This window comes from Zingiber officinale, chromosome 6A (genome assembly GCF_018446385.1).
Source record: "Zingiber officinale cultivar Zhangliang chromosome 6A, Zo_v1.1, whole genome shotgun sequence".
Classification (NCBI taxonomy): domain Eukaryota; kingdom Viridiplantae; phylum Streptophyta; class Magnoliopsida; order Zingiberales; family Zingiberaceae; genus Zingiber; species Zingiber officinale.
In genome coordinates this window covers 69,137,074-69,154,003 of record NC_055997.1, presented here as the reverse complement: position 1 = coordinate 69,154,003, position 16,930 = coordinate 69,137,074, and the positions used below count along the sequence as shown (strand labels likewise).

General features: G+C 39.5%; 1 protein-coding gene across 7 annotated transcripts; it reads right to left on the bottom strand.

The window, feature by feature from the left end:
• Positions 1-8,014: 8,014 nt before the first annotated feature.
• LOC121996501 lies at positions 8,015-13,908 on the bottom strand. 7 transcript variants are annotated; one of them, XM_042550493.1, is made up of 12 exons: positions 13,709-13,908; positions 13,471-13,656; positions 12,835-12,948; positions 12,627-12,743; positions 12,029-12,511; positions 11,576-11,937; positions 11,404-11,503; positions 10,996-11,055; positions 10,819-10,902; positions 10,622-10,744; positions 10,094-10,368; positions 8,015-8,382 (listed from the first exon to the last, which is right to left on the bottom strand). In XM_042550493.1, the coding sequence occupies exons 2-12, from the start codon at positions 13,531-13,533 to the stop codon at positions 8,271-8,273; spliced, it is 1,893 nt and encodes a 630-aa protein (XP_042406427.1). In that variant the 5' UTR covers positions 13,534-13,656; positions 13,709-13,908; the 3' UTR covers positions 8,015-8,270. The 7 variants fall into 7 exon arrangements, with proteins under 7 accessions (XP_042406427.1, XP_042406426.1, XP_042406431.1 ...); XM_042550492.1 differs by having other exon boundaries at positions 13,471-13,635; XM_042550497.1 differs by lacking the exon at positions 13,471-13,656.
• Positions 13,909-16,930: the final 3,022 nt, after the last annotated feature.

Genomic DNA, 16,930 nt, shown 5'->3' with positions numbered 1-16,930 from the left:
CTCCACCCATACCATATCAATGTAGCAGCTGCGGGACACCTTCTGCTCTCCCTTGACTTCCCCGACCTGCTCGCCGACCGGAAACTTGATCTTTTGGTGAAAAGTGGAGATGGCAGCCCGGAACTCATGCAAAGCTGGCATTCCCAGGATGACGTTGTAGGAGGAAGGCAAATCCACCACTATAAAGGTACTCCTCCGGGTGCGCACCAGTGGCTCAGCGCCCATGGAGATGGCCAGCTTGATCTGACTCATGGGCTTGACTTCATTGCCTGTGAACCCGTACAAAGAAGTGGTTACGGGTTGGAGCTCAGCGGCGTCAATCTGCATCTCCTCGAACGCAGCTCTGAATAAAATGTTGACCGAGCTCCCGGTATCCACAAAGACCCGAGCCACTCGGCTGTTAGCGATAACGGCCTTGATTATGAGGGCGTCGTCGTGGGGCAATTCCAGACCCTCCAAATCTTGTGGCCTAAAGCTAATGACAGGGCCAGACGCCTGCTCGTGGCTGCACCCCACGGCTCCCACATACAATCGTCGAACGTGTGACTTACGGGCTCGGCCTGAGTCCCCGTCAGTGGACCCTCCTGAAATCATACCGATCTCTCGCACAGCAGCATTGCCCCGGTTCTCCAGCTCTCCGGCATCTCTTCGGTCTTCCCCGAGGCCAGCTTGGTTTGATGGGCCGGCTAGGTCGGGCCGGGTCTGACGAGCACGTCCTGCTGCGGCCCGTTCCTCCTCCATCCTCTGTATTTGGGGCGCTAATTCTGGGGGGGGGGGCGGGGCAGACCCTGCTCGGCAGCTCTCCTGGAATCACGAGCGAATTGGAAGCAGTTACTAAGATCGTGCGTCCTGGACCGATGATATGTGTAATATGGTGCTCCCCTTGGTCCAGGTCTGGGTGCGTGTATAGCAGCAACTCGTGGAGCTGGTCTGACTCCCTGAGCGGGCTGAGGGGCAGGCCTGGGTTGACCGCGCTGGAAGGGCTGAGCTGGTTGGGGTGCTCTCCTTTCAGGTCGGTTGCCAGGAGTCACCGTCCTTTCGGCCTTCCGCCTAGCGGCCTGCGCTTCTTCCACCTTGATGTAGCAAGAAGCTTTCTCCACCATATCGTCAAAGCTTCGGGCGGGGTTTTTGATGAGGTCCCTGAAGAATTCCCCTTCTCGCAATCCGTGGGAGAAGGCGCTCATCAATATTTCTGAGGTGGCGGAGGGGACGTCATTGGCCACCTGACTGAACCGGTTGATGCAGCTTCGTAAGGGCTCGATCGGATCCTGCTTGAGAGCAAAAAGACAGTGGTCGGTTTTTTGATACTTACGACTACTGGCGAAACGGCGCAGGAAGGCCGTTTTGAAATCCATGAAGCGATTGATGGACTCTGGGGGCAATCCATCGAACCATATCTGCGCCGACCCGGACAGGGTGTGTAGAAACACTCGGCATTTGACAGCATCGCTGTATTGATACAAGATAGCCGCGTTCTTGAACTTCCTCGGGTGCTCTTCCGGGTCCTTGCTCCCATCGTATTCTCCAATGTTCGGGGCTCGATACCCCTTGGGCAGGCTTTCCCTCAGGATCTGAGCCGAGAAGGGTACCTTGTCATCCGGGTCTTCAGGCAGATCTCTGGCAGGGATTATAGCTTTTCCCTTTCCTGAATCCCGAGGTGGATGTAGAGAGCTTTCCGCCACCGACGCCGGCGGCTCCTCTTTCTTCGAATTATGCTCACGAGGTCCGGCTCGATGATAGTTGTGGCGAGGCTCTCGGAAAGAGGTGCGAGGGAGTTCTTCCTGCTGCTTCCTCATTGAGCCCTTGTCAAAGGCAGGAGCTGGTTCTTTAGACGCTTCGGGCGCCAGGCGAGATCGTGAGACTGTTCCTTGCTTTTCAGAGGCGGCCTGCTTTCTGACCTCCTTGAAGAGCTCGTACTCCCCCGCGGTCATGGTCACGTTGATCCTCCTGCTAGAGCTTCGACCAGAGTCCTCCATCTTCACGCTTCGGATCAGGCTGTTGTGTTTCCCACAGACGGCGCCAAATTTGATCATGTCCGAAGGCTGAGTCCGACGGAGGCTGGTCGCGGTAGCCTGGTTGTTGACGGAAAGTCGTGGGCGATTCGGCTCCCACGGGCGGCTGACTCTGCTACAGGACCCTGCACACACTCAGACGATCTCCCTCCCTCACGTTAGAGACCAGAACCTAGGGAAAAAGTCCCCGGATCAGGCCCTCCGACGCTCCAGTCAGATCATTTTTCCCCAGAAAAAGCAGAGAGACTAAAAACGAAAAGTTGTGGAAAAAGTGACGAGAGAGTGCGTGCCCGCGTACGAGGAATCTCCTCCTTTTTATGCACCCGCCTTGCTTCCAGAACCTGCCAACCTGTCAGAAAACGTTAGACGCTGGGCTTTATCGTATATCCCCGACACCTGTCGTGCTGCTATTGGTCCTGAAGGCATCTTCTTGTTTAGGAACCTTCGCCTTTACACAGGGGTTTTGTCTCGTAGTGAAGGACATCTGTCAGGCTGCCATTGGTTATGAGAGCATCCTCTCGCTTAGGAACCTCCGCCTCCGCACATCTCCCTGGTATGCAATGATTACTCTTGACGAACAGTTGTGATCCTCCGACCCCCTGAACAGCCCTATTTATCGCGGTCTGCATTCTTACCCTGTATTTGCCGACTCTCGACTGTAAGCCCTATCGATCACGGTCTGTATTCTGTACCCTGTATTTGCCGACCCTCGACTGTAAGCCCGTAGATCGGGCTGTCTTCACACAGCCCTGTCGCTTCCGACCTGTGACTGGTGACTTGCACTTCCGGATCTTCGAGTCGCAGACCTGCATACCGAGCCGTCTCTACACAGCCCTGCAGCTTCTGACCTTTGATTTGTGGCTTGCACTTCCGGGCCTTCGAGTCGCAGACCTGCAGACCGAGCCGTCTCTGCACAGCCCTGCCGCTTCCGAGTTCCGACCTTTGATTTGTTTCCTGTCCCTCGACCAGAGGCCTGCAGCTTGCACTGCCTCTGCCCGGCTTTGCCGATCCCGACCTGTATCCCAGGTTCCGCTCACCGACTTCCCTTGTTTTCCCATGGCCTCGCCTGCTTGAACAACCAGTCTGCCTAACCTCTGCCTGTTCCATAGGCTAGCCTTTTGACTGCCTAGTCAGCTTGACTATTGACCGCCACGTCTTCTTGACTTTTGACCCTAAATGGCCGTGACCTTTCTCCCCCTTTCCTCTTGGGCCCCTCCACTGCTAACCGTATCAATAATCATCAATCATTCTTCAATTTCCAAGTTCTATCACAATAATGTATTAGGTACAGATCAAAAAGGGCGCCAATCATTACGTCCCTTTTCCAAACAGCATCACATGGGCATCCCTATATGACATTAGGTGATTCACTCATCCTAGCGTCTCCATCAATCTGTCTTTAGATCAAACGGAGAAGATAAATCACAGATGACTACTAAATATTACTGTAAATAGTCAAGGCATGAGAAAAAGTACGCTCGGATGCATCACATGGGCATCCCTAAAAGCATCACATGGGTGTCCCATTTAAAATGAAGTGTCTGGAATATTTTTAATATATATGTGATTTAAAATTTCTATGTTTCTGAATCAGGTTTAGTATTTAAACCTGATTCATCTCTTCTTTAGTTTAGGGTTTAACTTTTCATTCTAACGTAGGGTTTATTTTTTGTTCTTTTGTTTTTTTATGATCTTATTTGCATGACAACTTTTTTTTTGTTTGGTTTTCATGTTATTAACTCAAATGAGTTCAGTTTCCTATGTTTTGTTTTGTTATTAGTATGTTATTAGATGAGTCAAACAAAGAGGACTTCATGATATAAATATTATCATATCCTGATCGACCATATAAAAACTATCATGTAGTTCCTACAACTTATAGAGCTAGTTGCAACTTTTACAATAATGACATTATCTTATATTGATTTTGTTTATTGAAGAATGATAACTTGGTTAAATTAACATTTCAATGAGTAAAACAAATGAAGTACACTTTTTGACATCCATTATATTTCAAATGTATCTGATCGCGATCAATTATATAGAAGCTAGCAGATAGTTACTACAACAAATAACAACTGATTGCTAGCTTTTAGCATTATCTTATGTTGATTTTGCTTATTAGAGAGTTGTAACATAATTAAATCAATATTTAAATGACATAAACAAATGAAGGAGACTCCATGACAATCACTACATTTCAAATGAACATTACCTGATCAAGATCAACTGTGTAGAAGCTAACAAGTAGTTGCTACAATGTGTAGCAGTTAGTTCTTAACTTCTATAACAGTGTCATTATCTTATGTTGATTTTGTTTATTAGAGAGTAATAATATAGTTAGAACAATATTTCAATGAGTAAAATAAACAAAGGAAACTTCATGATACTCACTATATTTTAAATGAATATTATCTAATCACGATCAGTCATGTAAAAGCTAGTAGATAACTACTACAACGTGTAGCAGCTAGTTGCTAACTTCTACAAGTGACATAATTTTTTTTTATTTTGCTTATTAGAAAGTGATAACATGTTACAATAATATTTCAATGAACAAAACAAACAAAGGGAACTCCATGATAATCACTACATTTCAAATGAATATTATTTGATCATGATTGTCCGTGTAGAAGCTAGCAAGTAATTGCTACATATAGCAGCTGGTTGCTAGCTTCTACAATAGTGACTATCTTATATTGATTTTTTCTTATTAGAAAGTGATAATATAGTTAAAAATAAACAAAGAGGACTCCATAACACCCACTATATTTTAAAAGAATATTATCTGATATCGGTCTTGTAGAAGCTAATATGTAGGTGTTATAACGTGTAGCAGCTAATTGCTAGCTTCTACGACAACGATATTATTTTATGTTGATTTTGTTTATTAGAGAGTGATAACATGGTTAAAATAATATTTCAATGAGTAAAATAAATGAAAGAGACTCTATTATACCAACTACATTTCAAATAAATATTATCTTATCACGATCGGCTAACAGGTAGCTGTTACAATATGTAATACCTGGTTGTTATTTTTTTTTTATTAATCTAGGTATCTAACTCTTCGAACCGACTAATCTTGAAGGTGATTGACATGACTTCACGAAAATTTCTCATCAACCGTCAGGATAAATTTAAAAGCACAAGGAAAATCCCTACAATACATTGTAGCTAGAATCAATCATGATTTTTTTTTCTCGCCCAATAGCTAGTTGCTAACTTCTGTAAAGTGTAACAATTTTATATGATTCAAACCCTAACCACTAAATCCGATTTAGAAATTTTTTGAACCAGACGTACATTAAAGATATTTCGAACCGTTAACTTTAAGACTGCGTTTGGTAGCCTGTAATCTACCTTGTAATGTAATCCAGATTACATTACAAAGTCGATTATTTTGTTTGGTTTGATTTAAAACTTGTAATGTAATGTAATCTGGATTACAAAAGGTAGTGAAGATTTGTAATCTGGATTACAAAGCAAATGCTATGTAATCCGATTACATTACGAGGTCATTGTTTCACCAAAGTTTAAATGTCGAATATACCTCTAGTCTGTTGTCGACCGCCGCCCGCCACCAGTCGTCGGCCGCCGCCGGTCGCCGCCTGCCGCCGCCGGTCGCCGCCGCCGCCGCCGGTCGTCGGCCGCCGCCGGTCGCCGCGGCCGCCGCCGGTCGCCGCGGCCGCCGCCGGTCGCCGCGGCCGCCGCCGGTCGCCGCCGGCGCCGCGGGTCGCCGCCGGTCGCCGCGACCGCCGCCGGTCGCCGCGGCCGCCGCCGGCCGCCGATTGGCGAAGACGGTGGCCTGCTGCGGCGACCGACGGTGGCTGGTTGCCGATGGCTGCCGCAAACTCCGGCAGAGGTGTGGCGACCGCCGATAGAGGTTACATGATATTTTTATCATTTTATAATAATATGAATTACATTCCTTATAAAAAATAATAGACACCAAACAAAAGAATGTAATCACCTTTGTAATCAAATATTACATACATTACATTACCAAACGTAGTAATGTAATTAAGATTACATTACATTACATTACAAATTTAATTACATTACAAGTTAGATTATATTACATCCAACCAAACGTAACCTAAATGTAACGTCAATGTGACTTTTTTTGGGGTTGAAAAAGAGATGCCCATCAGACATTTTGGGAAATTATGGGTGTCCTTTTTATTTTTTCGATAGTTTTTTAACAATTATAATAAATAAAAATATATTCTAATAATGTTTTTCTTTTTCTCTATTGTTAAATAAATAAATTCTCAAAGACATCTCATTTTGTTCTCTTCGTTATATCTTAATTCTCACAAATATGATTACGTTTTTTTTTATTTATCGCTGTCAGCTTTTCCAGCCACTTGAGACGAGAGATATGGTGTAGCTGCAGAGCCAAGAGCACAGAAGAGAATACCGCTAGACCTGACCTAGGCCGAGTTCGAATCGGATCCGGAGGCCTAGGTCCGTAATTAGGTCAACAGATTAGTTATCTGTTGACCCATTTTTCTGACCAAAATCGTAACAGCCAGTTCAGGCCCAAATTAGCCGTCGAGTTTGGTTTTTTTTTTCATGATTAAAACTAAATATCATAACCAACTAGGCTATAGCTATTATTGTTTTGATATATTAGTTAATTTTATAATAACTAATCATTAATTTCATAAGCTATATTATTATAATAATAATTATTATTTTTAAGAAAAATATTCATTTATTAATTAATTTATAATCCTTTACTAAATTGATAAATAATTTCATATATTAATTACTTATTTATTAATAAATTTTTTATTATATAATTATTCTTAATAAGTCCAACAACATCCAAGTCTGACAAATAATTTTATAAATTTATATATTTTTTAAAAAAATTAATATAATAATCTTAATTAAACTATGGTAAACCATATACGAATAGCGAATCATAATCGTTTTGAACGGTTAAAGTTAAGGGTCAACCCCTTAGGAACAATTGAACTGATTACTCTAAATCATTGAATCGTTGATTCCGAACCAAAGTTGAATCTAAATACCATACCATAATAACCACTAGAGAAGTCGAGTAGCCCTTGCCGTCGATTGCTTTAGGAGTCCAAAGAAATCGAATTAAGTCAAATAATATGAAAATATTGATATTTAAATTTAAGTTGAAAAAAAATATATCTGATATTCAAATTCAATTCAAAATTTGAAAATATAAATAATTTTGGCACGATCTCGGTTCAAAATAAAATTTAAACACGGGTTCAATTCTTATTGTTTGAACTTGATTCGAACATAATTGGAGTATGATTCGAAATAATTAAAATTTAGTTTAAATTATTTGAATCTTAATTTAAAAATATTTAAATTAAAATTATATAAAGTAAATTACTTTTCACACCCTGTGACATCATCCTCTCTTTCTCCTTTTAAATGATCTTTTTACTCCTCTTCTTGAAAATAACAAGTTATTTTATTTTAACTCTTTAACTTCTATTTTTTTTTAAATTTTATTTACTTTTTTTCTTTAGTTTTTTTTAATCAATTTTTTAATTATTTTTTCATCAATTTTTTTAATTTTTTTTTATGATTTTCATTATGATCCTTTTAAAATTTTTTCAAATAATAACTTCTAAAATTTACTATTAAAAAACACAAATATATAATCTACTATAAAAAACACAAATATATAATAAAAAATATTCAAAAAAAATAAAATTGATAAAAAAAATAATCTTTTGTTTTTTTGAGAAAAACATGCCTCTCATATAAAACTAATCAGAGTTGGAGTTTGACTCACGATCACCAGAGGTTTGTGAACAATTAAAAAAATATTATGAATTTAAATTCAGCTTTTAAAAACTATCGAGCAGGCTTGAATTCGGGTATAATTTTAAAGGCTAATCAAATATTTTTTTTCTAGTGGCTAGTATATTTGCAGGCCAGATAAACCAAATTCCACAAAGGCCGAGTCAAAAAGGACACCGCTATGTTACCCTTCGAGAAGCCACTCGCTAAATGAGAACGGATTTTCTGGATCACTTTTTACAATCCAAAGGATGATCATTTTGTATGCATTAGTGGGATGAATAACCCTCACTTATAAAATAGGTGGGGATCATTCACCGAACATCGCACAGCTCACTCTCTCGAAGTCTTCAGTTTCGAGCTCCATTATCCTACTTCACCAGCATCCTTTTACAGCGCTGACGCCAATAGGATGTTGGCCATCGAGCTCCCCAATCGCCTTTCGTCCACTTGACTAGTTCAGTATTGAGCTACTGTTTCAGCTTCCATCTTCTTCTCCCCTTTCTCCTCCACAGATGCGACCCTCCCTTCCCCGGAGAAGAGACTGAAAGCATATTTTATCCATCTACCGCTAAACAATCAAAATAAGAGGTTCTTTGTAATTTTACACACGTTACATGAAAGTTATTTCTCCTGAGCATGAGTTTGAAGCAGCAGTAGGAAACTGATGAGCAGTAAATGCAACTGATGACCGTTGTCCCAGTTTCCATCCTGCCTAACAAAACCCTACCCTACAGTTTCATTAATCCCCTCACCAGCTTTTCATTCCATTTTTACACCAAGTAGAATTCAAGGGCAGCTGAACATGAGAAGAGAGGACCATGGCAGTAATGGCCACAGGCCACAACCTATTCATTAACTCTTTCAATCTACAGACAGATACAGTGGAGGCATGCACATTGCTTAGTTGACGACTCAAGAGCTGCAATGGGTTTTTCCCGTGCCAATGTTAACTATGACATGATGCACTCGAGAACACGAGGCTCACATAGTACAACATAAGATTTTGTTTAATACGTCGGATTATCTTGTTGAGGTGTGTGTTTGATTCATTGAAAAAACTAATGCTTCAAGCTAGTACAATCTTGATCATCCAAATTATCCGATGACCCAAAACATAGCAACCAAAGTTTATAACATTCTAATGATAGGTAAGAGTTGAACTTTATCCCCAAAAAAGCTTTTGGTAACTATCACTGAACTTATTGAACAAGAGTAGAAGACTCTGATTCCTTTTCTTACAAGCACAATGCCAGACCATACTCATCCAGAATAGTGCAAGGGGTTAACAAAGTTACTAGATTATGTTTAAGATAACCTTAGAGGATTAACAACGAAAGACATCAATGCTTAAGGATACCCTGTATCACATCTCACAACAATCTCACATTCCCTCATAAAGTTACTAGATTATGTTTAAGGTAACCTTAGAGGATTAACAATGAAAGACATCAATGCTTAGGGATACCCTGTATCACATCTCACATTCCCTCATACTGCACATCCAAGTACCTCATTTGTCTGGTCAATAATAGGACTATAAAAAAGATGCATACGCAAAAGTCCAACATTTATGATACACAGCTAATATCCAATCTTGTCCCATATGAACAGAAAGTGACATAACTATAGATGACCTAGTGTGGATGGTGGGAGTCTTGGCCATGGACAAATTGGCATAACGTGACAGATCATTCATACACTTTTTAGCTAAAAGAGAAAGGAGATAAATGAGAGGAAAGAAAAAATAAATCATGTCCCATTTGTGCAACTGAGCAATACTGAAGGTTCTATGATTATGAGGACCACATGGTGGATGAATATGAGTTTGTTTGTATCAAACTAAAAAACATTAATCCTTTTTCACTGTATGGTTTTAAGGTAAAAAGAGAAAGTTCATATTCTTGGAAAAGCTTCTATTGAAGCTTGGACGCTCCACACCTATTAGTCCCAGTTAGACAAATAGGTGATCTGATTCTATTATGTCAAATGCGGTGCTTCTTTGGTTCATTATTTGTTGTTTAGCATTTGAGCAGTCAGTGAAAGTGGATGATTAACATTTATGCTTCACAATAAAACATAGACTTTCTTGTTATATATTTTTGTTGTATGATCATATGAAACAAAGGAAACACAATGGCAAAAAAGGTCGATGCACAAAAGTTTTTTCTTTTCTTTTTTTTTTCTTTCTTACAGTGATGTATACATACAGTGAGTTCCAGCAATTTGATGGAGAACTTTGTACTATGGAGGAGAGAAATATTTATGGGGCCAAAAGGTACCTGAATCTGAATTCATAAGGCCGAATCTGTATTGCCTGGGGAATCACACTTCTCTTGCTCTCCTCAAGGCATTTAACCGCTTCAGTCCTCAATTGACCTGGTAGTTGTAAACATACCCAGTCCATTAATGACTCAATATCCTTGGCAAAATCAAGCAGGTACCAGTGAAGAAGCTTAGGAATCGCTAATTTGGATATGCCAACTGCTGCTTGCAAATAATCCATTTTAGCAGTTTCTAACTCCTTTTCGACTCGCGCAGCAGTGTACACTCTCACCTAAACAACCACAATAACCAATGTAACCCAAATCCACAGAAGGTTTATCTAAGGGAAGTGCTTTAAGACATGCCATCTCACTTTTGGGCTCTAAGATATAGGATTAAGCAATCTATTATAATTTGTTCAGATTTTGCTACAACAATTGCATATGGTCTTCAGATTTTTGTTGCAATAATTGCATCTAGTCTTCACAAAGCTTTTAGTTGCAGGCAAGCATTAATACCACAACCAAGTAGTTCAGCAAACTTACAGCAGGTGAGGACCAACTTCCACATGACAGAGCAAATGTGACTAGAGGTTCTGGCCACTCCAATCCGAAGACTCCTCGTATTATTGTGCTCTCATTTTTTGGTCCTTTAGTGGAGACTTTTGCCTACATAAATGAATGGGTTATTTTCTCTGCTGATTGCGATCAAGTTTCTGAGACTAAGTAAGAGAAAGACTGACATTTTTGATGTGATAAGGCAATCTCAATATGAAATGTTCAATTGTCATTGCACTAAGCAAGTGACCTCCCACATTTATCACTGCCTGAAATGAAAATGACGGTAAATATAAAGAGTTCTTAAATGTTCAAAGTAATAGTTTATAGGTTAAGGCGAACAAAGGAAGTGAAGATCATACTTTTGGCATCAATGCAACAACCATCTCAGGTCTTGTTGGTATTCCTTGCTCCAGAAAGGCCTATGATCAAACCAGTAAACAAGGAAGGTTAATCGAATTACTTAAGAAAGATGCCAAATCGGAAGAAATTTCTTGAGCCGTACCGTAGAATGCCAAAAAAGAAGAGAAATGGTTTGTTAGACAAGAAGATAAAGATGACCTCACAAAGAAACATTTGAATCATAAAAGTCAGCACTAAAACAATCTAGTAAAGAATTTGAGAAATTTCATGTGATTTGACAGTCACAATTTAACTAGAAACAAATCACAAACTACTATGAGGAGCAACATCTTCAGCTTACTATTCAGAAACATACAAAATCATTAACTGTATGTTTCATCAATCCAGTAACTAGGCAATCAACTTACGTTCATCATGCATGAATTATAAATGTTGATCCAGAAAGCAAGCTTCTGCCAGTGTGTAAGTTTTGATATGTCAACTGATTCAAGCTTTCTGAATAAAGGCCTGTGCTTGAAAGATGATGATGCCATAAGAAATTAAACAGTTGAACCATATAAAAGAAATTGTAGTACTCACTTTAGCCTGTACTTGAAAGATGATGATGCCATAAGAAGCTTTTGACCGTTTGAGCTCACATCAACTGATCGAAAATGCTTATATGGACCAATGTCCCTCTTGCCAAACTCAGCACATATATCATAAGGATCTCGGGAGTCCATCCCCACAATATTCTCACAAGAACCTGAACTTGAGGAAGATGTTTCCATGTCATCTGAACTCTTAATCGACAAGAAAATGTTCATCAGGCACTTCAAGATATCCTCAGATAATTTGTTTGAGCCACTAGATTTGTCCAACAACACTTCATCTGAGGCATCAGACAAGATCAATCCAACACCTTTTTTATCCATTACAGCGCATTCTGGCTGGACTAACAACTGAAATATGATTAGTAATTACACTTATTTACCAAAAAGGAAAACACATTGCTTTAAACTAAGAATTTTGGAAGTGGATAAAGAAATTTACCAGTGCATTAGCATGCTTGTTCTCTGAGGCAGCAACTCTTACTTTTGTGACTTTCTTTACCGGCGATTGCTTGGGATTCCTACTGAAGTTAGAGACCCATTGATTCTCTTTTCCTTGTTGATTCTCAGAAAAATCCAAAGAAGAACTCTGCTTATTGGGTGTCCGCTTAACATTTAGTGACTCATTACGTAAAGATTCAAGTTGCTCAACATCCAAAGAATATCGTCTTGAGTGAGTAGGTTTTGCTGAGATCAAAGATTCACCATTTGGCAACGTACTGCATTGTTTAGGTTGTTCAGAGAATTTGGAACTTTGAGAAAGTTGTCCATTCGAGCTTCGATCAGTTGCATTTCCTTTGATTTTCTTGGTGGTCGAGAAGTAGATGGCCTCCTGATAAAGTCCTTGCCGAAAATTAACTACCTGTTCTTCAAGTCGAACCACCTCTTCTTCCAACACAGCTACTTCAGCTAGAAGCTCTAGCGTCTTCAGACAAAGGGAAAGTAAAACAATTATTCTTCTAGAAGAAGTAAAATGTAACACTTGAAAATGAGATTTTTATCTGTTTAACAGATTAATAAAATGCATGAAGAGGAGTTACCTGAGAAGGAAGATATGGCGGGAGTCGAGGAAGAGCGCCCAAGGGTCTGGTGAAAGCTCTCTCCAAAGCTCTGTGGACATTCTCTTCCTGTCTAAGCTTCTTCTTTAGCTTATCAACCTGCAAATGGTTTATATGTACAGAAGATTCGAGAAATGGAGAACAAAAGTAGCATGAACGAGATCATAAATATGTGATAAAGAACTTGTACATCTTGTTCCAAAGCAATCTTTTTTTCGCTTCTTGACTGTCGTCTGTTGAATCCTTCTTTTGTGCCAATTGACTTGTTCACCTGCATCTCGATTTTTTTCTCCTTGTTCGTTTCCTTCGGAAAAGAAAAAAAAAAAAGTTTGTTAGAAGCAGATTGAGGAAGACGACGACAATACTTCTCATAGATTCCGTTGAATAAGATTCAATCGAATAAAGAAACAACCACCCGTTGAGAAAATCAAAATACAAAAAAAATAAAAAAAATACCCATCTCAAATTCATATCAGAGACGATTCCATCCCCCAAAGAAGCTGACTTCCCAAAGGAAAACGAAGAGCCCATTTAGAAAGATGATCTAAGCCGCGATTTTGTCTCAGAAGATGAAATTATCAACAAAATGTAGAAAAATTCAAAAAGCCCCGCCTCGAAATCACAATCCCAACTCCCGAGCACATGCGGATGCATCAATTCCTTCCCCAAAAGCTCCCACTTTGTAGTCAGAAAAGACCACGAGGAAACCAGAGGGCTCTCGTTTCAAGCAAAGCAGTCAAATTTGAGATGGAAACAGCGACATAAGACCAAAAACAACTGTAACCCTTCTCGAATTTGATCAAAAGGAATCAGGTAGCCAACCTACTTTAATTCGCCTCACGGGGGCTTTCATCGCCTGCGACGTCGTCCGGACTCTGCTATTACCCATCGCCTCTCCGTTCTCTTCTCCACCACCCGAAACCCACCAAAGCCGGTACAGAAAAAGGCTGCCGATGCAACGAGCCAACGCCACTCCCCAGAAACAACAGAACTATATATATGTAAGCAGCCACTGACGATATCAGAACGTAGCAAGCGGCATTAAAGAATGTCTTAAATCAAACCTTGGAATTCGATCCTATTCCCTATGCGCCGGGAGGAAGACAGCAAAACGGTGTCCACGGAAACCGATTTCGGACGCCATTAATAAAATTGAGAGGAGAATGAGACGACGACGACGAAGAAGAAGAGTAGCATCGGGCTTGTCCTCTACTGTTGCGTTCGATGTGATGCGAGCGATGCTTGGTTGAGCTGTAAACAACTGGGGAGAGAGAGGATGGCGACGCATATTTATTTGGCCTGCTTTAGGTCACCGCGACGCACTGGACCGCCTGGTGGGCACGTAAATGGCTACGCTGGCGGCGCAGGATAGCGCGTTCCGATGCGTGGACAAAGCGTGGGACCGCACAGGTTAAGGTGGTCTGCAGCCACGCGGTCATCATTAGATAACGTGCGAGCTCGTTTTAAGTAGCCCTCTAATGAATCGAAAAGAAAAGGAAAAAAAAATACAATCATTATTTGTAAAACATTATTCATATCCCAAATAATTGTATAAAATTTATTATTATAAGAATAAAAAAAATAAAATATTGCCTCTTGCATAATAAAATAGTCTAATGTCACCATTGATTATCATCTCGACCTAATGATATCAAGATAAGTGACAAAATGATGGGATTTTATTGTACAAATTCTGAAAATAAATTATAACATTAAATAATGCAACGAAATTGTTCTTGAGAAAATTGCAAAAATATAATTATCCATGCTAATTTGCTTAAATTAAATAGCTAAAAGAATGTGATTAGTTCATTATATGATTAATACAACACAAATGAAGTGAAGTGAAGTGAAGTGAAGTGAGAGGCAGGGCAGGTGAAATAATCAATAGTTTCTTTTTTGCTGCCTACAAGAGAGATGTCTCTCACAAGGCACTTAGCCAATATTAGTAACCTTCTTCAACATATTTAATTTTAACATTAATGGTTGGCGGTGACACTTGTCTCCTTCCTACTAGTAGTAGTAATAGTAGATCAACCCTAAACCATATGGTAAAATATTTAATTCATCATTATCACTTGTATAGCTGATTTAATTCAGACAAATTTTATTTTTCCCTTGGTAATTTACAGTCCATTATCTTTTGTTAAAAATGCAACTTTAGATCAATTTTTTACTCTTCATAGTTTTTATTTGAGAACACTTGTTTTTATTTTGTTTGTTATCCTGGTGTATCTAATTTACATTGATTAATCATAGAAGTGATCAATTTAATTTCATAAAAATTTTCTACCGATCATTATAATAAATCAGTAAGCACTCATTGTGCGGCAATTCGTCAACCCTATATTTTTAAGTCAACTGCCCATTACAAAAAATTATATATGTTAATTAGTCAAATCTCAAACTAAATTTACCGCAGGGCAAAAAAAAATACTAGGATAAAATAGATTTGGTTTTATCATTCAAATTTATTATTATATATGGATAGTATAGTCATTAATTATATTTTTAGAAAATAAAATTGTTTAGGTATAAACAAGAGTCATGAAATAATTATTTAAGTTCTTGCGAATTATTATTAAAAAGGTATACCTACGTTTGACACAAGAATTAAGTAAAAATAATAAGAATTGCTATTTTAATTTAACATTTGGCAACCAAAAAACAAGGGTGGATAATTAGTTATAAAAAGTTATTCAAACTTTAATTAATTAATTATTTTATCTTCTTAAACTATATTATCATCTTCTATATGCATATAAGATCCTAGCCGTATCAATGGAGTTATATCGTTATCGTGTCAAGTGGAACGCAATACAATGTACCCTTTCAAACCAATCGTTAATTAAATCAGTATGAACATGCATGTGACTCGTATTTGACACGAATCCATCTCATGCTTAGCTCGATCCAACTTAAATTCAAACAACATGATCTTATCTGACTCATTTGATACTTCTATCAAATCCAAATGAAAAGAAGCTTCTAATGACTTCTTCAAAATATGCAATTTTTTTTTTAAGATTTATGTTGGATATATGTGAATGGTGAATTGGTGCAAGAGAAAAGAATTTTATTATTATATGAATAAGACTTTAGTCGCATATTGAGAGTTTTAAGGTATATTAGTTGGTTTATATTGATTTATATACATTGATGATGTACACAAATACATGGGGAGAGACTCTTTCTCACGCGTCGGTGTGCAGGGAGTGCAAATCTAAAAACCTAATGGCGATTTCGTAACCTCCTGGATAGTACTGGTCGACCATTAATGGTAAGGGATGATGCTTCTATATAAAAGGAGACCATGGTCTTGAACAAAAAATGTAGACAAAAAGTTCGAGTTCTCCACCTACGTTTTCCCTCCTCATTTGTCATGCATCTCTTGCTTAGTAGTATACCCGTGATAGCCATTGTATCCTCGAAGCATAGCCGAAGGTGGAGCGAATCTTTTTCAAGGAAACTGTGACCATCGCAGGCCTAGGTCCATTCGGCCGCTCGGCCAGCCGTACACTCACTTGGCTGCCCGCTCGTTCGATCGCTCTGCTACTCTGCCTGACTAGGTACTTGCCTGCTTTGCTCATCTAGCCACACGCTCACCCCGCCGCTTAGTTTTTCTGCCCGGCCAGTCAAATACTCGCTCGACAACTCACTTGATCGGTAATTTGACTGCACAATTGCTCAGCCCATCGGATTGCTCAGCTTCTCAACCCGGTCAGCTGCTCTACTTTACTCAATCAGTCGCTTTGCCCGGTCGGACTCTTTGTTTGATTTGTGAACCATTCGCACTTGGTCGCTCTAGCATTTGGCTGCTCAACCTCACGACTCGCTCTACTCGCTCGGTTGATCTACCACTCAGTTGGCTTTACCTGATCTACTACACAACCCAGTTAGCTAACTACCCCGCTCCGCCAATTTATCCGCTCAACCTCCGCCTCACTGCCTACTCGACCAGTCTGCACTCAATACTTAGTAGAAACTAGTCATCGCTGGTAGCCTAAAATAATTAGTTTAGGTCATCTCGATAAAAAAAATTAAATTAAATTTAATGTAATTTAAATTAAACTAATTTTTAAATATTTTCGATATATTGTCTAGTAATTTCAATTTTAATTAGTTAGTATTTTTTTTTCTTTTCTAATTTTATGCCACCATGTAGATCCAATTCGAAAAAAGCTTTAAAAACCGAGGATAAAAGTGATGTGCATGTGCTCGAGCGAGTGGAGACAGCCAGTTTTCCAACTCGTCCAAATCCCACTCACGTGACTACTCTGGTGACC

Excerpts from the sequence above, each read along its gene's own strand:
- LOC121996501 (XM_042550490.1), bottom strand. The coding sequence starts at position 13,175 with ATGGGCTCTTCGTTTTCCTTTGGGAAGTCAGCTTCTTTGGGGGATGGA. Across the intron at positions 11,504-11,575 it reads TCTTTCAAGTACAGGCTAAA|GCCTTTATTCAGAAAGCTTG; the intron begins GTGAGTACTACA and ends TTTCAAGCACAG. Across the intron at positions 10,369-10,621 it reads GAAGTTGGTCCTCACCTGCT|GTGAGAGTGTACACTGCTGC; the intron begins GTAAGTTTGCTG and ends GTGGTTGTTTAG.